Raw genomic sequence first — 23,951 nt, forward strand, 5'->3', positions numbered from 1 at the left:
CCTTTCGTTTTGTCTTTCTCTAAATAAAAAACAAGCTGTTAAAGCAAAATGCTTTAAAAATTGAAAGCTTTACTTATAAGGATACCTTACCGTATATTACTTTTAGTGATACCAAGGGCCAATAAACCTACATCTCTTACTAATAGGAATTCTTCAAGCATACTTTAGGATTGGGGTGCTTTTCCTGAGAAGTGGGAACATGTTACTTAGAAAAAGCAACCATAAGAAAACAGGGGGATAATGGGTAAGACTTCAACTTGAGATAATCCATGGTAGGAAGCTGGGAACGAGGATCCAGTGTCCACTCAACTTGAGAACAGAATGAGAAACAGCAGAAAGCCTTGAATCTGCTGTCTTCTGTGCCTTTACCTGTCCCTTCTGAGGAGCTTTTAAATTATTTCTGTAGCTGAGACCATGGCAGAAGAAGGCATTAGGTGAAGAGATACTTCACTCACTAACAAGAGCCCTGGTTCACTGCTCCTTCGCCCGGTTCTCCTTGCACTGCAGGGAGGGCCTGGCTTACCTGTGTGAGTGAATTTCTGGATGAAAGCTTGTCCTAAGTGCTTCAATGTTCTTACATGTTCTCCTAAGAAGGTGGAATGTGTAATTGATTATAGACACTTTTCATTTGGGTCAAAATTTCAGAAAGTACTTGGAAGATTTTAACTACATACTTTATTTGAGGTCAGTATCAAAGAAGAGATATTTTAAAAACACATCCATACCCTTAAGTTACTACCATTTTCAGGTTAACTGTATAAAAAGGTATTATTTCACATCTCTCCATATGGTATACCTACAATTGTACATAACTTCTGCATTTCAAAGTACTAGTCACTTATAAAGTGAAGGTTTCAAACTGCTAAGTAAAAATTTATTAATTACAGTTGTTAGGATTTTTTGTTTTGCTTGTCTGAGTTTTTGGACACAGTCTCATTTTGCAGTCCAGGCTAGTCTTGATTTCACTCACACTGTTGCCCAGGCTGGTTTTGAACTCAAGATACGTCTGCTTCTATCTTCCAAGTACTGGAAAGTATGTGTCAGCAGACCAGGCCTTATTGTTTTGTTTAAAACAATATGCCTTTAGAAACTCATTCTCCTTTGTGCTTAGAGTTAATTTGTAAGCATTCAAGTCAACGTTTCTGAAAATGTCTCTGGAAAAAAAATCTGGAAATTGTTCTGGAAAAAATCATAGTAGACAAGGGCTAAGTGCAGACATAAGCAGTTCCATTTTATAAACAAAATTTCGACCTTCCATCTTATTCCACTGGACTTCCTTGAATGGTCCACGAAGATGACTCCATTTGCTATCTTGTAAAACATCACTTTTCGGAAGGTCTTTACACTGGTTTCGGGGAAACTGAACCATAATCTTGCTGCCACTTTCAGGTCCATTACGAACTATGGAGAAAGACCAAAACACTCACTCACATTATGTAAACTAGAGAGTAACAGGATATATCCCACAACTCCATTCTACTGTGAAAAACCTCATCTGACCACCAACTTAAACAATTTGTTAAAAACGTGCTTTTCAAGCTGGGCGTTGGAGTGTACATCTACAGTCTCAGCTATGACAAACTGAGGCCGGAGCATTCCAAGATGAAGTCCAGTTGGGACAACACAGGGAGACCCTTTCTCAAAAAATAAAATGCAGCCCATTACAAGGATCCCCAATACTAATACTACCACCCTCAAAATAGTTTTTTTTCTGTTTCAACATCCAAAATTTTTCTCTTTATTTACAAGGCTGATATAAATACATTCAAACTACTGTTTGTACTATAAAAATTAGGCAAGATGAATTTTGACTTAGGAAATTCCTACATTTTCAGAACATAACCTGTTGGTGTTCATACAGGTGACTAAATATGGTGCTTCTGCAATGAGCTACATTCTCAGGACATTTAATTTTTTGAGACAAGTTCTAAATCACTAAGCTGCCCAGGCTAGGCTCAAACTTATGATCTTCCTGCCTCAGCCTCCCCGAATACCAACCTACTTTATCTTATTTTATTTTTTTGGTACCAAGGATTGAACTCATGACCTTGTGATTGCCAAGCAGGCCCTTATGCCGCTGAGCTAAACCCCCAGCTAACCTACTTAATTTTAAAACACATTCATTTGATAATTCAACCATTCAACATGTAAGTGAATATATAGTAAAACTCAACCATTCAGCACTTAAAGGGATAAGGGAAAGATTATTCTGATTTAAGAACTTCAGATTATAGTAACAAAGCTTTAACTACTACTCAGGAATGACTAACAAGTATTCTGAAATTCCCCGTAGTGGCTGTGGGTACAGGAAAATTCACATTTAGCATGTGCAAAGCCCTAATTTGACTCCTACCACCAAAAAAGAAAAAAAAAAGAAAGCAATTCTTAGCAATACCTGGAAATGGCCAGGCTTGCCCGGCCCTAAGCTGGGATCCTGTGGGAAAAGACTTTGCACTGTCCAACTTTCAGTTTTAAAGTTGAGAACAGAGTAAAAAAAAATTGTGGGGCTGGGGATTTAGCTCAGTGGCATAAGCGCCTGCCTTGCAAGCAGGCAGTCATGAGTTCGATCCCCAGTACCGATTTAAAAAAAAAATTGTAATATAACTGTAAACCCTGAAAACATGAACTATTATGAGCAACAGCAACTATTATGAGCAAGCATCTACTCATAGTAGATGGTCAGTAAAATACCTCTCTTCATTCTGTTCTATCATATATGATCATTTCCATGTTTACAGCAGTCCACACACACGCACAGGGAGAAACAGCGAGCTGGAGGAAGAACAAGTGTGTGGTACATCACAGCCCTATATTTTATTGTTGGAGACCACTACGAACCGGCTCTAAGCAGGATTTAAAATTAACTAATTGGCTTTCTATGTTTATCTATGATTCTGTCCAAGGCCTCAGCCCCTTGCCTGGCAACGGGAGCTGATTCGTAGTAAGTGAACCTCTATGAATCACTGGTCCTGGCTGAGGCCTGCAGTGGCCTGTGAGGCCAGAGATACCTCAAAGGGCAAGATAAGGCCACAGCTGCGGACACCTTGGCTCCAACACTAATTAAGTAAATAGAGACTGCCGCTGAAGGAATTTCACTCCTGCAGCCGCACTCCTACCATACAATTTACTACTTGGAGAAGTCTTTGAAATGACTCCCAAGGTCCTGCTCATTTCCTGTGCTTTCCTCAGTTTCTTCACTCTTTGTTTGGACCTAATAAAAATGGATGGGCCAGAAAAGTCTTTATCTTAGCCCTCAGAGTCTCCTATTCAGCTAAAGGGGTTTGATCCTCCTGGAGCCCTAAAATCATACCACTTGACTCATTTATTAAGCCTTTGCTGTACACTTGTTTGGGAGATTGGGGATCTAGGTCAGGACCCAATACAGTGCATCTCAGCCCTTTATTTTTATTTATTCATTTACTTTTTAGTTTTGACACAGTCTCGGTATGTCACTAAACTGCCCAGGTTGGGCTGAGTGCCAAGATTAATAGGTGTGTGCCTCTACACCCATCTTATAACAGTTTATTTTTTTTAAAAAAGCTTAATCATTAAAGGAGTAATAATGCTAATGGCACTCTTCAAAAAGGATCTACTAGCTAAATGCTTTCGTAACTACCATCATGATGGTAAACTTGAGTTGGGGTTTTCACTGCCTAGGATGGCATCCCTAGTTTATGTTTCAGGAACCTTCACTGCGGCAACTTAGGGAGAGGGAGCAGGACCTCATCTTCCACTGCAAAAGCTAAAACTGCCTGACGCTTGCTTCCCGTGTCCGTAAGTACAATCAGTGAAAAATCAGCATAAATAACTATGTAAACTCACTGCAGCTGAATTACTTTTATGTGCATTTTATACCAAAGCTGCATGTTAAAGTCAGTCACAGTAGTCCATTCCCATGCAGTAGTGTATACCTCTTCTCCTTCACTTGTCCCAAACCCACTCTGCAGAGCAGATTTTTTCTTCTTTAATAAATGTAAAACCTTCAAACCTTTAAAAACATAAGTAAATAAAGCCACACTCCTAACGGTCCCTTCTTTAAAGCAGCAGAAAGTACCTGAAATAGCGTAGTCACCACTTGGAGAGGCCACAGTTATGGCAGAGGCGTTGCCAATGCTCTCTATGGGCCCCAGTCCCACATGGTTACTGAAGCTGAGGACCTGCCAGCCCATAACCTTGGCCAGCTGCTGAACTGCATGCACCTGGTGCTGTGACATCTGTGAATGAAAAAGGAAACTTTCATTTTCTGTACCGGAGATCGTGCTCATGACCTCACACTTGCTAGGCAGACGCTCATGCCGCTGAGCTAAATCCCTGGCCTGGAAAAAGGAAACCTGACTGACAGCCAGCACAGACATTTACTCTGCTGTGCTTCACATCATGATGGTAAACTTGAGTTGGGGTTTTCACTGCCTAGAATAGCATCCCTAGTTTATGTTTCAGGAACCTTCACTGTGGCAACTCAGGGAGAGGGAGCAGGACCTCATCTTCCACTGCAGAAGCTGAAACTGCCTGACACTTGCTTCTCATGTCCATTGGCAGTCTGAGTACAGAAATGGGACAGCTGCTGTCTCCTACCTGGATCAATGACTATGGAGCAACACTAAAAGCAGCATATGTGCTAAAAAGCTTCCATTGCCCTTTTAAATCCAGTCTCTACCTCTTTTCTGCCCCTGAGGCTGTACCACTGACTTGATTAACAGCTAATGTCCTCAGGCTTAGGGTTCGTTCAGTTAATGGCAACCACTCAAATAATGAGGATACTGAATGGAAGATGGCATGGAAGGGTATAAGGTCAGGGTGTTTATTTTCTTAGTACTTTCCCTGTGAGTTTAACTAGACTGGCTATCTCCTGGCAAAAGGCCCCTGGTCTTCTTAAGATGGCCTAGTGTACATAGCTCTCTCCGTGGGGGTTCCAATGACCTGGTTCTCCCCTCAACTTTGACCTAGGACTAGTGACTACGAGACCTTGAAGCCTGGTTACCTGGTTACTACAAACACACTATCCCTGGTGGTTCTCTTACATTCACAGCTTGGCAGTCAGATCCTTCATAAATACAGTCTTAAGCATACCACCTAGTTCTTATTCAGACCCTAACTGAACTCATTTTCCATTAGCAGTAAAGGTAGTAGTGCCTGAATAGCAACACTGCTTTTCCTCCAGCTTCCTTTGATCTCTATTTGCAAGCTGTATTTCTACACTTCCCATTGATTCTGGGAACTAACCAATAACATTTCAGTGTACTTTTTGTGTATGCTTAAGCCAACCAAAGACATTTAGAATGTAATCAGCTGAAAGCTACCATCTTTCACAAATGTATTTTAAAAGCATTTAGCACTAAAGAAGCAAAAGAAATCCGTATATAATACTATTGCTCGTCAGATGCAGTAGTGTATGTTTTGTGTGTGTGTGTGTGTGTGTGTGTGTGTGTGTGTGTGTGTGCATGCATTTAACCTTATGTGGAAAAATACAATCTCATGTTAGCATTCCAAAATCCTAACCTTTCTACCATAAGCCAGTATTTCACTAGATTACAACTTCATGCATTTGCTTGGGTTACTGGTTCTCCACTCCTAGTCTCAGATAGATTGTAAACCTTAACAATAATAAGAAACAAAAAAGTTTGCTCATCCCAGAAATGGTCCTTCATCAAAGATCTAATTATTAATGCAGAAACACTAAACTTGCTGGAAGACAGAACAGGTAGAACTCTAAGACATTAGTGTAGGCAAAGATCTTATGAACAAAACCATACTGCACAGGATATATCACAAAGAATCAACAACTGGGATTTCATCTTATTAAAAAGCTTTTGCACAGCAAAAGAAAGCACCAACAGAATGAAGAGAAAACCCACAGTGCGGGAAAACATCTTTGCCAGCTGTTCCTCAGACAAAGGACTATTTTCTCGAAAATATAAAGAATTATAAAAAAAAAAGAGAGAGACCCCTCAAATTTAAAGACCCAATCCAAAAATAAACATCTAAAATGAAAAGACTTCTCAGATGAAGTAGAAACAGCTAATAAATATATGAAAAAATGCTCAACATCACTGTTCATTTGATGGATGCAAGTTAAAACACTGAGATTCCATCTCACTTCAGAAAGAAGGGCTACAGTCAAGAAATCAGTAACTAATGCTGGCTGGGCTGTGGGGAAAAAGGAACACTTCACTGTTATTCAGAGTATGGACTGGTGTGATCACTATGGAAACAAATGTGGAGATTTCTCAAAAATCTAGGACTAGAGAGATTCCATTTGACCCAGGTGTTCCCCTTCTTGGTATCTTTCTGAAAGAAATAAAAAGCATCATACCATTGCGATATATGCACATCCATGTCTATGCCTGCACAGTTTGTAACAGCTAAATCTTGGAAACAACCCAAGTACCCATCACACAATGAATGGAAAAAGAAGATGTGGTTTTTTAATACAACAGAATACTACTCTGCCATAAAGGATAAACTTGAGACATTTATAGCTAAATGGATACACCCTGAGACTGTACTCAAGTGAAATAAATTAGACACACATGTTTAAATACTGTGTTGTTTCTCTGATGTGAGAAATCAACAGTGTAAATAAGGACCAAAATGTCTAATAGATATTGTGAAATAGGAAAAAATAGTTCAAAAAGGAAGGGGAGCTAGGGGTGTGCAAGGGGGAAAGGAAAGGAAAAGAGAAAAATGAGAAAAGGAGGAAAAAATGGAAACAAAGTTTTTGGAAGAAGGGGAATGGAGGTTGAAGGGCGGGGAGGAGAAAAAGAATTAAGTTATACCATGTACAAGTGCAAATTCCCTATGATTGATGTGATCATTACATATACCTAAAATGTACCAATAAGCTGAATTAATTTTTTAAAAATGTTGCTCCATCTTAAATACAAAGTAAGTGGAAACAAATATAGAACAGTTTATCAACACTTTAAATTTTCTAATAGGCTGCAAAATGTGTATTAGTAGTTAAATGAAATGGCAAAAAATGCTTTTTAAATGGTTTTAATTCATTTACTATATTTTAACTTCATATTCAATTTGTTCTTTAAGCAGTTATAAGTGAAAAGGTCTTAAGATTTGTAGTCTGAAAAGAGACTTGTAGTCTGCAACTAATACCTGAGACAGAAGAAAATCCTGTAGCTCCTGTTCCTGATGAGACAGCGTAATTACTCTTCCATCTCTGTGTACAACTCTGATTTGCTCAACTCCAATATTCAACTGAAGCTGAATGGACCTTTATGGATATATTCCAAAAATCAGAAATTCAAAATTGTCTTCCACAATGCCCAAACATTAAACCTTAACATTGGGAAAAAATAGCATTTTTAATAACCTTCACCAACACTAATGGGAGAGGGGAAAGGTCCACGGTTAACTAAACAGCCAGTCTCATTGTGGACTGCCCCAATCACACTGAGCCCCAGTTTACACTCAGTCCATCATCACCAGATGCTTTTCTTTGCCCAGCAGCCTCACACCTGTCTACAGAACAGCAAGCTCCTTCCATGTGAAGAGTCTCACACTGGGTACATGAGATCTGTCTTGACTTAGAAACCTCTTCACTCTCCAGGAGCAGTGAGGTTCCATAGGCATGGCTTACAGGGGCCCCTCAAGAGATGTGCTCAGTTTTAGAAGTCACTCTGTCTAGGGAAGTCCAAAGGCATCCAATCAGTCTGTAAAACCTTGTCCCAATCTAGATGCATTTTTCCAGTTTGGGATCATTTTTACGGTAATGTTGTACAGAAATACAAATATAGTCTTTCCTTATTAGCTTTTCCAGAAACTAAAATTAGTAAACTTAAGCTCAAATTCTCATACAGAAAAAAGTTGATTCTTTACCTTCTCCCTCTGAAATCATCAGCAAATAAAGAAGAATATGTACACTCTATTAACTATGGCAAAAGCCTCATAAAATATTCAGTAAATAACATTCATTCTATTGTACTTTTCCAAAACAACTTGAAAAATTTTATCCTATAACATGTATAAGACATTATATTCCCCAAAGTAATTTTGATGAACAAAAGCAGGAAAGCTATCATTGTATCTTTCCATATTTGGTAATACCTTGTTTATTATAATTGTTTTTTGGTAAATACTTAGGAATAAAGCATTTTGACAATAGTTCATAAAAGGCTACAATTCTGAATTGTATTTTAGATTATATTTTCACAAAACTCAGAAGACTTACAGGAAAAGACATAACTCTAACCAAATTTTTGAAAAGCCATTTTGTTTTGTTTTCTTTGCGCTGGGGTCTCACTACATAGTCCAGGCTAGCCATAAACTCTTGCTCATCTTCCTGCCCCAGCCTCCCAAGAGCAGGGAATAATGCCTGTGCTATCATGCTTAGCTTAATTTTTTTTTTTAAAACAACAGGGAAAAGGAACAGGAATTCTTACCACTCATTATTGGTGGGAGCACACTTGTGGCAACCACTTAAAAAAACAATTTTGTAATAGTAAAAAACTGAAATGTCGGGCTGGGGATTTAGCTTAGTGGCATAAGCACCTGCCAGGCAAGTGCGAGGTCTTGAGTTCAATCCCCAGTACTAAAAAACAAAGCAAAACACTGAAATGTGGGCTGGAGATTTAGCTTAGTGGCATAAGCGCCTGCTTTTCAAGCATGCAATGGTGAGTTCGATCCCTGGTACCAAAAAAACAAAACAACAAAAAAAAAAAAAACTGAAATGTCTTCATCTTTTGACTCACCAGAATTTTTTTTCTTTTTTTCTTTTTTCCTGGTACCAGGGATCAAACTCACGACCTCACACTTGCCAGGCAGGTGTGTGTGCCGCTGAGCTAAATCCCCGGCCTGACTCAGCAAAATTTTCAACAGAAGATTAAAATTCTCAGTACATATAATAGGATTTAAAACACAGGATTTAAAAAAGAAAATGGAGTTGGCTGTGGTGGCCACATTTGTAGTCTAGCACTCCCAACAGCTGAGGTAGAAGAGTCACAAGTTTGAAACCATTCTGAGAAACAGCAATTTAGAGATCATATTCCACAATAAAAAAAGGAAACCAGGACTAGGAATGTAGCTCTGTAATAAGGTTCTCAGTTCAATCTCCACCCTCCCATGCAGAATGAGCTAGATCTGTATGTGGTAATAATGGAATGTTTATTTTGCCACTAAAATATTACTAAGTAAAAATGTGCAAAAAATGAGAAAGACCACTGATACGCAGTTTCCTCTTGGGGTGATAGAAATGTTCTGGAATTAGTAATGCTGGTTACACAGCACAGAACTACCAATTTTGTTGTATGAATTATACCCCAAGTTTTTAAACAGCAAACAAAGCTGTTTAAAGTGAATAGGATGTGGGTAGAATATAATGCTTGTGAACACACAGATTTTCCTAGACAGACGTGCGTGCATCCATTTGATACCATGATTATTCTTGGGGAATTCTGAGAACCACTTTCAACCCTAAGTAGAATCAAGTGACATGAGCCATAAACAATGAAAAGAGCATTCTATCACTCCTTAACTCATGACGCTGTCACGGTCAAATCATTACTAAACTTTCTTCACAGAATCCCAGTTGCTCTGGTCTTGGGTCTAGTTCACTGTGCTAGTTAGGTCTGTCTGAAATAAGGCATTTGCAACTTGCAAAACATAAAGTACTCACAGACAATGACCAGTGTCTGCTGGTTAACTTGGGGAAAGGACTCATCTCTAGCTCACCAAATTCTTGTTCTTTTTCTTTTCTTTCTTTCTTTCTTTCTTTTTTTTTTTTTTTTTTTTTTTTTTTGAGACAAGGTTTCATGATGCAGCTCAGGCCGGCCTTGAACTCACTTTGTAGCCTGGGCTGGCCCTGCAATTGCAGCAATCTTTCTGCTCAGCCTCTGGAGTGCTGAGATTACAGTTGTGTGCCAACATGCCTGACTGTCAAGTTTCAGAGACCCACTCATGATGTATGAATATAAATCAAGTAGACTGTACTCCTCACAGCGCTGGGATAAAAATCATTTTTGCACTTCATAAACATTTAGCTATCTATCGATTTGGTTAAAAGGACATGATCATGAAGTGAATTAGATCTAGGATCAGCAACAAGTCAGGAGGGAACCACAATACTTAGGCTGCTTTAGGCACAACATGGAAAGGATATTCTAATGTAAATGGTTCTTCTCATTTCAAATGTAACAGGCTCACCACCTTCTCCAAGTGAGAACTGAAGAACACTGGCATCTAAGAGGCAAGTAAGCTTTCTACTCAATGCTGTGACTCATTTTCCACTGTAGTTCAAATGTGTGACATTTACCTAATACAGACTATTTTAGACATTCTTACCTCTCATCCTCACAAACACTTCACAGTTAATAAGATTTACTGGAATGTTATGTCAGCTTAGTAAATAAAAACCAAAAGCTTAATGTAATCACTTAGGAAAGACAAGTATTTAACAAGAAACTTAGCATTCTAAATGCATAGTTTTTATTTCTGCACTTACTTGCAAATTTGTTCATAACCTTGTGATGTGATTAAAACTTTCACACTGGATTCATAGACATCGTTGATATTTGACCAATGAGCCTGTATCTGAGGATCTTCAATGCGACTTGCTAAGCTGTCAATGGTTGCAGCAGTTCTTTAAAAGAAGTTAAAAATTTTAAAGTCACAATATAAAATGGTAGGATTTAAAGTACTCAGCGATTTTATAAAATTTTGAAATAGATTACTTTTGACAATATTACCATTTGAAAAGCAAAGATGGTGAAATAAGACAGCGTTCTGAAGACCTCTTGTGCATGGCACTGCTGTGGTGGTCTCAAATTCACATTAAAATACACATTCTTGATTATTACAATTCATGATGAGCTTATTCCCTTTTAATTCCATTCATTTTGGGCCACTCAGGTAAGATTACTTATGGTTAAGGTTAGGTTAATAATGTAAATTTAAAAAAAGAAGTCTTGGAACAAATCCTGATTTTTGTCACTTTTAGTTGTGTAACCTTGAGCAAGTTGCTTAACTTTCCTAAACTTCAATCTTCTCACCACTAGCACTGGAGTTAATACTATCTGCCCCAAAGAGCACAATTGAAGTCAACATACTTGAAAGTGACCTCTGGACCTTAAATGTATAACAAACATAAATTATAGAAAGATACAAAAAGATTTAAATCAGTTCAAGAATAAGTACCTTACGGATGGCTCACTAAAAGTACTAGGCTAGGGATATAGCTCAGTGGCAGAGCACGTTCCAAGGCCCTGGGTTCAAGTCATGGTACCAAAAACAAAACAAAATCAAAACCAAAACCAAGGGTATGGCATCTTTTTTTTTTTTTTTTGTCTTTTTCCTTTTTATCGGTACTGGGGATCAAACTCACGACTGGCTGCTTACAAGGCAGGTGCTTATGCCGCTGAGCTAAATCCCCAGCCCCTGGTATGGTATCTTAAAGCACATTCCTAGTCAGCAAAATTTTAGTGCAGTGTTAGAAACAATACATTAAAAGTTAGATTGGTCATAGGTCTAAGGCTTTTCTGTACCAGGAAGAATCCAGTCTATCACCATAATCTTATACTGCAGCCGCCTTCTTTTACTTGGAGAAACAAAAACTTAAAACATCCAAAAATAACATATATGAAACAATACAAGAAAAAAAAATGCCCTTCAATTTCAAAGAAAAATAGCAACTTTCTTTATCCTTACCTACTCCTCAGGAAAATATGTTTTGCTTGCTTAATTATCTTTTCCAGAAGCCCTTCACTGGACTGTATTGAGTTAATTTCATTTTTATCAAAGGCCTGAGGACCTGAAAGTCTCATTCTCTTGTGGCCGAAAGGTGCACTTGCTGGATGTGGCATCATGATGGAACTCAAGGTCTGTTTATGAAACTAACAAAAATAGCTATTTTAAACACCCTATGCTTATATAGGAAATAATACTGAATATAATTATGGCACTACTTACAGTTGGAAATACTGAAAGTAATGGATTAGAATACATATGAAAGCAATCTTGACATAAAAGTATCAAGCTTAATGCAAATTTGCAAAGAGAACGGTGCTTCTCAGGATGTAATTTTTTAAGGTTTTAAAAACAAAACAAATATCCTTCATTGAGTCTTATCAAGAGAACACATGCGATATATTGACAGCTTTTCCACTATGTACTAGATTTGAGATTCCCAAACCTGGGTGTTGACCAGGATCCCCTTAAAAAGAGACTTTTAGTAACAATGGCTTTTTTTTTTTTGTTTTTTTTTTGTGATACAGGGATTGAACTCATGACCTCACACTTGCCAGGCAGGTGCTTATGCCACTGAGCTAAATCCCTGGCTCAACAATGGCTTTTGTACAATCACAATCAACTGAACCAAACCTCAAGAAATGACTTAGAGGGGCTGGGGATTTAGCTCAGTGGCATAAGCGCCTGCCTCAAAAGCAGGAGGTCGTGAGTTCAATACCTGGTACCGGTAAAAATGAAAAAGCCAAAAAAAAAAGAGAAATGATTTAGAAAGAGAATATGTCCTGAAATACTCAACCTTCTGATTCACAGGTATGTAAAGACATTCTTTCCCTTCATGTCTCTCCTTAGGGCAAAACAATTTCCCCCTGGCCAAATCACTCTTCCTTCCATATTCTTTAGTGTGTTTCTTAGACCTCTACTTCTTTGAGACAAGTACATTTCTACTACCAGACAGAATGCTCAGGAACAAGGTTTGTATTCTAAGTATTTTTGCTTTCCCCAACTCATGGCAAAGATTTTTCAGATCTGATAGTAAATGTTATTGCTACATGAATAACAAAGCCACAGGAGGAGGAAGGTTTGTATATATTCACTGTCCTGTATAAGCTTATCATAATGCAAAAAAGGGGGAAAAACCCTCAAACCCACATTTATTTCATTACCTCTCTAATCAGTAGATGTAGGTTATGTTCTAAGACATAGAGGTGGTCTTCTGGACTTTGTTTCTCAGAAGCAGATTTTTGGGACTTCTTATCATTTGAGGAATGGCATAAAGAAATAGATAACTGCAAATCTATTTGTAAAAAAAGGAGAGGCAAATAACGTAAAATACAGACAAGCACAAACTATTTTTCCAAAATATAATCTCAGCTCAATCTCAAAAGACATTAAAAAAAAAAGACATTGTAAACTTGAAAATCAGGCATCATGATGAATATTTTTATAACAAAATGACCATTCATGAATATAACAATTCTATGTACTATAACAATTCAAATTTTGATTACATAAAAGACAGCTGCTGACCTTAAGCTGTGTCTGAAGACTGATGAATAGAAGTTATATTTTAATTTTTTAAAATATGAAATTGTTATCTGGTCTTAGTATGTAATGCTTAGATTTTTTTGTTGATTCTTTTCTTTTCTTTTTTTAGCCTTAATATACAGAAGACAGATACTCCTCCCTGTTCCTGTTTCCTTGATAAAATTTAAGCAGAAAGGGGTGGGGGATTTAACTCAGTGGCATAAGCACCTGCCTGGCAACCGTGAGGTCATGAGTTCAATCCCTGACACAAAAGAAAAAAAAGCAAGCAGAAAGTCCTAAAAATGTTTTAAAAAACAAAACACAGTATATTAGCTAAGCATGGTAGTCTATGCCTATAATGTGGGAGCACTTTGCAAGGGGCATAGGTAGCAAGTCTGACCTCAGTGTAGCCAACTTTGTGAGACTTTGGTCTAAGAATAAAAAAAGACTGGGGATGTAGCTCAGTGTGAAGGCCATGGGCTTACTCTCAAGTACCGCAAAAGAAGCAGGGTATTAATTCTAGCACTCAAGAGGGTGAGGAGGTTTAAAGACAGCACGGACTACATAGTGAGACCATCTCAAAAAAAAGGCACAGCTATCTGAAAGCTGATGTTCATGGTAAGTTCTAACTGCTTCTGAGCAATAAAAATCCTATTTTGATAAACTAGGAATACTATGAATAAACACTTTTAAATTACATAAGGCAGGATCCCTGAAAAATGTCACTTCAAAGCAATTATGCTGAATAGTAGCTATACCTAGTGTAAAATTTTTTTTTTTTATTTTGAGTACTAGGAATTGCACTCAGGACTTCATGCTTGCCAAGCAGGCATTTGCACCACCAAGCTAAATTTCTAGCCCCCTAGGTACAAACCTTTAACATACACCATTTTAAAATCCAAGAGTTAGACTATTCAGGACTCTGAACCGAATCAGCAGTACAGCTTCTGTGACATGCTTTACCAACTGCCATTATGAATAGCACACCGTCTCTTTGCTCTTATAATTTTCCATACATCCAAATAGCTACTCTCTGTCCTGTTTCCCCACACTATAATGTCTTGGTTATATGGCTCAAAGAGTTGGTTATTCTTACTTGGAAATGGTTGAGAGATAATCTGGTTTTTCACCACAATGTGAGGGATCTGTGATTTAATTTGAACAGCTTCCCGAGAGAGCTGTGCAAAAATTTCTTTACACAAGAGAACATTTTGTGCTGCTTCTAATTTTGTCTGCCAATGTGGGGAACCTGAAAGACAAGAGGTATATGCACATATCAATTATCTAATCATATTATGTACTAACAAGCTTAAATTGTGACTGTAAGACTTAAGTTCAGAAATCACTGTATTACAGCATATTCCTAAAATACAAAAACCTCATTTGGTTTACATAGAGAAATATACTAAATAAGCTCAATATAAAAAAATTTGTAGTTTTTCACTAATGGTTTATTTTAAATTATAAAAAAAGTATAAAAAATTATTTCCACTGGGCATGGTAGCATATATCAATAATCCCAGGACTTGGGAGGCTGAGGCACAAGGATCACTGTGAGTTTGCCAGCCTGAACTATATCGTAAGACCCTGTCTCAAAAACAAAGCAAAAATATTATTTCCAATTGTTCTTACTCTACCTATTTTTCCTATGGATATTTATCTTTGATTTATTTTCAAATGTAAGTTAAAAATCATAATTTAGAAGCAATAACATAACTATACCTGGTTTGGATTTGGGCAAAGGTCGTTTGAAGAGGTTAACTGTGCCAAGATCACCAATGTCTGGAGCTTGTTTTTGAATGGAAACCTGTATGATGAGTCAAACATTTTTAAAAAGTTAGCAAGTTATTTTTGGGGTAATTAATAAGAAATTACTTTAAAAAAAACTTTGATAAATACCTTTATATATGCAGACCCTTCTAGATCACTAGGAATTTGGACATCAAGTGGACAATAATCTTCTGGTATCTTCTTATCGAGATCAATATCTGTATTTTTTATTACTTCAAATGTACCATGATGAGGAAACAGAGAGCCTAATGGGGTAATAAAGACAGGAAAAGAAAAAGTTAATTCTCTTCAAAAAAAAAAGTAATAACTGTGCAGCAATAAAATCCAAAGTGTGTAATTGTCCTTGTAAAAAACGAGAGGAAAAGTAAGTGATCTAAAGGATATAGCTGCATGTATATTTAAGTGTATAAGACAGATAACCATATTACTGAGTTTTTGTTGGATCATTGAACAGAACTGTTTGCAGTCTCTGTTTGAATGTCCACTTTATATGCTTTAATTTTATAACTTGAACAACTATTTCTAAGATGACAATATGTAATCTATTAACTAGTGATTTCCTACTGTTCTTTTTTTGAAATTCTGTATAACTTGTACCCCTTTTGTTTTTTTCTCCTTAAACACAATTTTTTTAAAAAAAGAAAAAGTTAATACACTAACGTATACTACTAAGTATATAACACTTCACATCCACATCACTAAATTCCCACTAAAAATGTTACACATTCTGGGGGAAAGGGGTGAAGAGTGATGAACAAGTGGAAAAAAGAAGCAAAAAAAGAAGTTAGTATCTTTAAAAAAAAAAAAAATACTACTCCTCAGCTGACTGGTATAATAATAATGTAACTCTTGGGTCATGCAAGGTGTATTCCAATGGAGCTTTTTTTCCCAGATGTGAAATACTCGAAGAGCTCAGCCTTGTAACAGGATAGAGCTGGGCATTCTAAATCCAGCAACAGAAAGACAAAAACAACAGTACATAGAACATCCTTTATTCAGATTAGTTTCAAGATTTTTATGTAATGTGTTTTTGTGCAGATTGGGTAAGTTTGTTATGAGAAGTGGACAGTTAAGTGTAACTGCTTTCTATGCACAATAATACACAATATTCAAGATCCTTTTAGAGTTAAAAACTGAATTCTTGGGGCTGGAGATTTAGCTCAACAGCATAAAAGCCTGCTTGGCAAGTGCAAGGTCATGAGTTTGAGCCCAGTACCAAAAAAAAAAAAAAACCCAAACCCAAATAAACAAAAAACTGAGTTCTTTTCTAATCATGTGATCATCCCAAAGAGGTATTATGTAAAGTGTCTGCAAACAATTATTTGTAGGAAAGAAATTAATAATGTGAAAAACTAGAAAGCACTGCTACTACAAACCCCTTATAAATGTAAAAATGACTTTATCATCTTGAATTTATCTTTGTAATTAGATTTTACCTGCAGAATTCAAAACTTTCTAATTCATATCAATTCTGAGGCATTTAGACTTTCCTGTATTTAATTTAACCACTTCAAGATACCCTTTAAGTCTGGAATAATGAGGGTTTACTGTGGCTAAGGAATTGTTTTAACTCTAGTGTTATTAGCCCAACTTTTCCAGCCAGAACTCTTTATCTCATCTCTTGACATTCAATGCTCTTAACGAGCTGAGCCGTGAACCGTACAAACTTGACCTTTGAACTTTTTGTTACATGTACATAAAAGGTTTTAAAATTAAAACTAGGCTATTATACGGCTATGATAGCATGGTTCTAGTTTATGTATTAAGAAATTAAATTTTCAAAATGTAACAGGTATGCCAGGTATGGTGGGGCATCCCTGGAATCCTAGCATTTGGAAAGCTGAGGTAAGAGGATCACTGCAAGTTTGAGGCGAGCCTGGGCTACATATTGAGTTCAAGGCCTACACAGCAAGACGTTGTCTCAAAAAACAAACAAACAAGTACTAAGTAGCTGAGAAACAATACACTATAGAAAGATGTGTAATATTACAATTGACTTACTTACAAAATAGTATAGCTTTTAACGTTTATCCATACCTGCACTTCTATAGCTCAGATCACCAAGAATTTTATCTCCAACTTTTCTAAGTTTCCAGTGTTGCCTTAATCTCAAAAGCTCAGAATTGAAGTCTCTTTGTAGCTTGTTTTCTTGATTTTCAGTAACTGATTTAGTCAGTCTTTCTGCCCCCTTCAGCAGGATTTGTGCTGCTCCAGCAAGTGACTTCTTTTTAGATATCAACTGCAATGTCTGAGGATTCTATTAGAAACCATCGAAAACAGCAGTTCTGCATTATTTTGAGATGACTTTAAAACTACACATTTCTGAATAACAAAACAATCAAGAGAAAATTTAGAAATTAAAGGGGGTAAAGTATACATAACAATGCTTTTTAAAAATAACCTTATTTTTAACACTGCCATAAATAAATAATCTTAATTTAACCCTAACAAAATGGCCTACGTATCAGAATTTCACCACTACACCGACTCTACCAAGCCTGGTTTAGAACCCCCTTAAGCACTGCCACTCTCTCCTGTCATGCTGTAACTCTCACCCCTTCCCACATGCACACCCTTCCGTAGCACTGATTCTTCTGATTCATATCTCTGACCTGTGTATGAATGTAAATCATACAATGGCAGAAACTACTGTATGAACAGACACTACAACAATGCTTGGAACGTAATGTTTACTTAATAAATAAAAGATTTCAATGAGTATAAGATTATCTTACCTTACTACAACTTAATTAAGGCTGAAGTTATGCAGCATTAATATTAAACATGCTTCACTGAATACTGACTTTTGATACGCAAGACAAATAAAAATCTATGTAGTGCATATAATGTATATCTGTTCAAAATCATCACTAATTTGTATGTTATTAAATACAGTATATGTATATTCCTAAAAAGCCAAGTCTGATAAAAGAAGGAATTTTGCCTGCATGACAGTTAAATTACTATAAAAAGCCAAAATTTGGGCTTTTTATAGAAATACCACAATTATTTTTTGAATGTATTAGGGAACCTAATTCAAAGTTCTTGGAGATCTTATATCCCTGTAGACTGCTTTCTTGAAAAAGTAGAAAATGATGGAAAAGGTGGTGTGCCGTGAGTGAATGCCTTGACCTTTTTAACTACTGACTTGACTGCACTCTGAGCACATCACAAATCTGAGCCTTAGTTTCCTCTCTGCAAAATGAAAGGAGTTGACTCAATGAATTCTCTCCCTACTATCCTCTTGCCTCAGCCCCAGAGTGCTGGGATTACAGGCATGTACCACCACGCTCGGCTTATTTGATATATTCCAAGTAGCAACAGTTCTACCTATCTTTTAAAATGCTCCATAATTTGACCTAACTAAACCAGTGCCTATGAAAAAAATGAGGGATTAAAGGGGGAGAACTGAGACTTAGAAAGAATAACATGCTTATGGCACACAGCTAGTGACGGCAGAGATAGGATTTGAATCCAGGTCATATAGATCCAAAGCCACAGTATCACTGTGTTTTTGTGTAATGTGACTCAGGGTGTAAAAATCTGTTAAGGTTTGGGAACTTTTAAAGGGTCACAGAAGACAAAGATGTAGTTATGAGCCTTTGCTTTGGACCAGTCAGTTTTCAGACGAGATCGGGTGCATTCAGGGTGGTATGGCCATAGACCAGTCAGTTTTCATAACTTCATTTGGATTATGTTTTTTAAGAAAGAAAAATGGAACAACAGATGAACAACCAAAAAAAATGAGACTTAACAACAAAAAAACCTATTATTCAAGTAAAGTTCACAAATACCTGCTTTGGTGGAAGTGCATCCTGAGAGACAGGATCCAGAGTCATAAATTTTTTATCCCTAACAATACTGAGAACATCATAGAGAACACACATTTCTGTTAAAGCACTTCTTAAATTGTTCCTCACAGAGTCCCAGGGCCAAAGGGAAGGTTGAAATTTTACCAACCCTAGAGAGAGGGGGGCGGGGAAAGAAACACAAACATATTAGTTACATTGACTAGAGATAGGAAGCTCATTGAGAGATTTAAAATACTGTTATAACAGTTTATATCTAGATGTCCCCTCAGAGTCTCCTGAGATCACAGGTGGGGATTTCAAAAGCAGGTTGTGGGGCTGGGGATTTAGCGCAGCGGCATAGGCACCTCCCTTGCAAGCAGGCAATCATGAGCTCAATCCCCAGTACCGATAACAAAAAAAAAAAAAAAAAAGCAGGTTGTGTGATTAGGGTGTGCGCATATGGATTAAGGGTGTGATGCTGACATTAAAAGTGTCCCACCTTGGTTACATAGAGTACCAATCAAAGGCGTGCAATCTGGATGGGATAAAAGGGAAACAGGCTTGCCAGTGCTGTTTCTGCTGCTTTGGGGCCTGCTTGCCATGGACTGTTTCTCCACTGCTATGCCTCTCTGCCTTGGAGCCACCTGACTATGGACTGAAATCACTACAAATTATGATTTGCTATTGAGAGCCTTCCAGGAAATCTGTATTTGTAATCCCATGGAAAAGTTACTGGAATTCTAGTGAGTTAATTCCAATCTACCACTTCCAGTTCAGTTGATGGGGAGAATAAAGACAGGCACACTGGGAGTTGTGGGGAGCCGAGGAGGTTCTAAGTCCAACTAGATCACAAGCCTGGACCCTGGGGCGAACCTGGGTTTTATTCCTTAGTGAAGGCAATGGCTCCAGGATAACTGAATGTGAGAATGGCGGGAAGCACATGAGTGCTGAGCTGGGCTAGGTAAGAGGCCTGAGATTACTTCTGCAATATGCAGAGGAAAGGGTATGCAGAAAGAGTAATTTGCATAACACAATTTGAAGTAGTATCTAATGTTTTGGGGTCAGTGCTTCAGCTCTATTGTGAAATCTTTTTTGCCCTGGGAAGTCATAGCCTCTTAACTCAAGGCTGGATCCCAGCTGATCCCAGTCAACGCCATGGAGCATGCTTTGCCTCAGCCCAGCTCAGACTTTTTGGGAAGTTCCAGGGCAAGGCAACACTGATCTGTGGCCTTGCTTCGAAGACTACGTACACATCAGCACCTCAGCTAGACCCATTTATACTGCACCGCCAACTGAAGGAATAAGGAAAAATTCTAGCCAGCTCTATTCATATCAGTACGTGGAAATAGGGCCAGGTGGGCTGGCATTTAGCTCAGTGGCACAAGTACCTGCCTGGCAAGTACCAGGTTGAGTTTGATCCCCGGTATCAAAATAAATAAATAAAAATAAGAAACAGGACCAGGTTTAGCCAAGATTGAGATAACTGCTCTTCTTTCAAAAAGAATCATCCAGGTTGTCTATGAGTTACAATCCATCTTTCCTCCTTTAACTTTCGGTGTCAGGTATTTTTTTGTCAGAGCAATGAAAAAGTAACTAGGACAAATACTACTAAAAGAAATTTTTTCTTTTTAAATCGTCCCTCTCTACTCCCTCATTGCCTTCATTCTTTTTGAATCTTTGTTAACATTTAAATTAGCATTCCTAATATGGTACAACAAAGATAATATCTAATTTCCATAGGTTAAATCTGTCATTACAACAGGAACACATCTTAATTCCATTTTTAATCCTCTTTCTTCTTCCATCTCTTGATTTCCTCTCCATTTGAGAAAGTATCTCTCTAGTTCCTATTATATATCTTTTATTTTGCTCTTTATTTATAATTTGGGTTTCTCCTATAAGTGAAACCATATACAAGAATTTTAATAACTATTTTTCTTTCAGCTTTTATAACCTGAATAACTGCATAGAATTTTCAAAATACAGCCAAGTATAAGGCCAAAATGACCTATAATGCCAGCACTGGTATTAGCCATATTAGAATGTCTTCCTTTTAATTCTTTTATGTTTTAAATACATGTTAACTGTATAGAGTTCAATCTGTAAGTGATTATAGAGATAAAAAGTGAGTTTTGCTTCATTCTTACCCTTGTCTCCCTCCCCAGGGACAACCAGGATTAACAGTTGCCACTATTAACAGTGTCCCCTTTCAAAGGTTTTTGTATGTATTTATACATATGTATTTCCATTTTTCTTTTACTTGTCCTCTCCTCCTCCTCCCTTATATCCTAGAGACACTTCCATGTTAATACATATAGATCTACCTCATTTTCCCAACAATGCAGGCTATGATATTTTGGAACATGAATGTACAATACATTCAATCATTCCTACTTAACAGACACTCTTAATAGTGTACCTCCTGCAAAGCTAATAGTGAAAAGCATCTTGAATACATGCCCACACAGATGAACATTTCTGGAGCTTAAACACTTAGGTATAATGTTAGTGGATAAAAAGAGATGCACCTTTAAAAATTTTGGCACAATTAAATTACTAAACTGTCTTCCAAAAGACACTGTACTAATTCACATTGCCAATGCTGGATAATAACAATCTTTTAAACCTCTACCAATTTTAAGCACGAAAACAGCATCTTGATATTTTGTCTTTGTCTACTACTGAGATTGAGTTGATACTACTTTTACATATTGGCACCTAACATCTTTACTTTATGATCTGTTTATGCCTTTGACCTACTTTCCCCATCAGTTGTCTTTTTTCAGTTTGAAGAGACTCTTTAAATAACGAGGATATCAATCAGTGTGTCTTTCACATCACAAATACTTCTAGTCTGACACCATTTTACTCTATGGTATTTTTTCCATTATCTTTACATTTTACTTAATCTTTTCCTTTGTGTCTGTTTTCTATCTTAAACAAGTCTCTTCTACTTCCAAAGTTAGGCAAAATCTTTAAAATTATTTCTTCCAGTTGGGTGTGATGGCACATACCTGTAATCTAAGCACTTGGGAGGTTGAGATAGAATGATCATCTTGAGTTTGAGGCCAGCCTGGGTTACACAGGGAGGCTCTGCCTCCAAAATAAATAAATAAAATACCCCCACCCCTCACACTTCCAGTTACCCTTCTAATAAAAGCCAATGCTTATCATTTAAGCTCGGCGCGATCTGACTCCTGTCTGCCTTTTATACTTCATCTTACATTTCAGTCAACATATACAGTACGTGCTACTCTCATCCACATTGCATAGGGAGGCAAAGTCGTCCAAATGTCACATACCTAATACATGGCACAACCTCTCTAAGAGCCATTGAGCTCTTAATCATTAAGTCTGCCTCATTACAAGTGTTCCATTAAAAAAAAATTTTGAACACTTCACCAGTGACTATGTTTCAAACGCTCCCACTCAAGAAGACTCACAGAAGGACAAGAAATAGTCAAGCAGTGCTCTGAACTCCAGCTCTAATGTAATGAAGACTACAATGAGCACAATAACTACTGCACGAAAGTGGTACTTTCAAAGTACTCCCGAGGTAGGGTAGAGGACAACTAAAAATTAAACTTTTAACTTTTGCAACTTTTGGGACCCAGTGGAAGTTAAACAAGGCTATCCATGTGGACATTCCCTTAATTAAATTTAGGCTCCTTTTCCTCCCAGACCTATCACACACAACATTCCTCAGGAACTGTAAGTCTGTAAATTGGTTTTAGAAAGTAAAGAGCAGGAACCTGATCCTTAAAAACTGGTTGAGAGAATTCAAAGAATGCTTAAATTACCCAGATATGAACCCTCAGGGTCGGGCTCATATCTGTAAAATGGGTCAGTACCTTTCTGAGGAATACGTCGTTTTTTTCTGGATTTTCCACCCCCCCCCCAAAAAAAAAGAAGAATAAATGTTTCCCAGTTGCAGAAAACAATGCCTGTCTCACACCTCTCCACCCCGTAACCTCTCACTCTCAGGGTCCACGCCCTACGTCTTTGCATGTACTTCTAAATTTGGGTCAAAAAAACCCCTTTCGCACCTCTTTCTCAGCAGTCCTGAAAATTGTTTTTCGGGAATGGAAGTCAGTGAAACCTATTCTACGGGTAGGGTGGGTTAGGCTTCTCCTCTCAACTTTTGGAACCCCAGACCCCCGCCAGTGTGCTATTTTCGAACCTCCCGGTCCCGACCCGGGACACTGACGACGCTCAGCTTCTGGCCGCGCACGCCAGGGGCAGTGACAGCGGGCGGCCCCTGGGGCACAGACAGGAGTCCTACCTTCCTCGTCGTCCTGGTCCGCACTGGACCCGGCGCCCGCCCAGTCCTGCGAGTCGCCCTCCGCGCTCGCCGCCTCCTCCTCCTCGGAGCCCGATCCCTGGCTGAAGTCGATCCGCTGGGCGAGACGCGCCAGGTTCTGCGACATGGACAGCGGTTGCAGGTACGTCTCAGTGCCATCGAGGCCCACCTCCTGGACCTGCTTCTCGCAGGCCGACTCGATGCTGATCCGCACAGCGCGCACTCCAGACATGCTGGCGGCGTTGGTGGGCGGACCCTGCGCGGGCGGAAAACCGAGGTAAAAAGCAGACGCGCCTCCCCGGAGAGCCGGATACGCGGAACCCAGGAACCCTGAGGACGACAAACCCAGCACTCCGACGGAAACAAAGCCCCAGGCCCAGCGCTGTTCCCACAATGCACCGCGAAGTTCTTGCTTCTCACTCCCCGGAACAGAGGTTGGCCAGCGCAGGCGCTGCAGGCTGCCGGGAGCGCTTCCGGTGGAGCCCTGGCAGGCAGGGGGAGCTTCCGGCGCCGTGGGGGGCTTGGCTGGCGGCTGGAGCTTGGTAGGCGGGGATGTACACACACCGGGTAGAGAGCTTGTGGATGGTGTTTGGGTCTTAAGTAAAATGATGGAGGGAAGAAAGATGAGGAATGTCTAAGAAACGTTAATATTCGCATTTGTCTTTTTCTGGTATTGAGTCTAGTCCAGTTTTATTTTCCTGTGTAGCTGGTTGTGTCAGCACTATTTTGAGTATTGTACATTTTTATTTCCTCGTTGATCTGCAGTGGCACCTCTGTGAAAAAACTAAAGTATGGATATAGAAGGATCTTTTCTGGCCTTGATTTTCTATTCTTTGACTTCATTCTCCATA

The 23,951-nt window shown here is 38.4% G+C and overlaps 1 protein-coding gene across 1 annotated transcript; it reads right to left on the minus strand.

Annotated features, from left to right (window-relative positions):
• Window positions 1-652: 652 nt before the first annotated feature.
• Window positions 653-23,531, minus strand: Med17 (mediator complex subunit 17). The gene is made up of 12 exons (XM_003468558.5): window positions 23,083-23,531; window positions 18,804-18,970; window positions 17,047-17,266; window positions 15,118-15,254; window positions 14,941-15,025; window positions 14,315-14,467; window positions 12,858-12,988; window positions 11,656-11,840; window positions 10,454-10,591; window positions 7,111-7,228; window positions 4,055-4,214; window positions 653-1,401 (listed from the first exon to the last, which is right to left on the minus strand). The coding sequence occupies exons 1-12, from the start codon at window positions 23,330-23,332 to the stop codon at window positions 1,190-1,192; spliced, it is 1,956 nt and encodes a 651-aa protein (XP_003468606.1). The 5' UTR covers window positions 23,333-23,531; the 3' UTR covers window positions 653-1,189.
• Between the last annotated feature and the right edge of the window lie 420 nt (window positions 23,532-23,951).

This window comes from Cavia porcellus, unplaced genomic scaffold (assembly GCF_034190915.1).
Source record: "Cavia porcellus strain 051 isolate PalLab524CR breed Dunkin Hartley unplaced genomic scaffold, mCavPor4.1 scaffold_9, whole genome shotgun sequence".
NCBI classification, from domain to species: domain Eukaryota; kingdom Metazoa; phylum Chordata; class Mammalia; order Rodentia; family Caviidae; genus Cavia; species Cavia porcellus.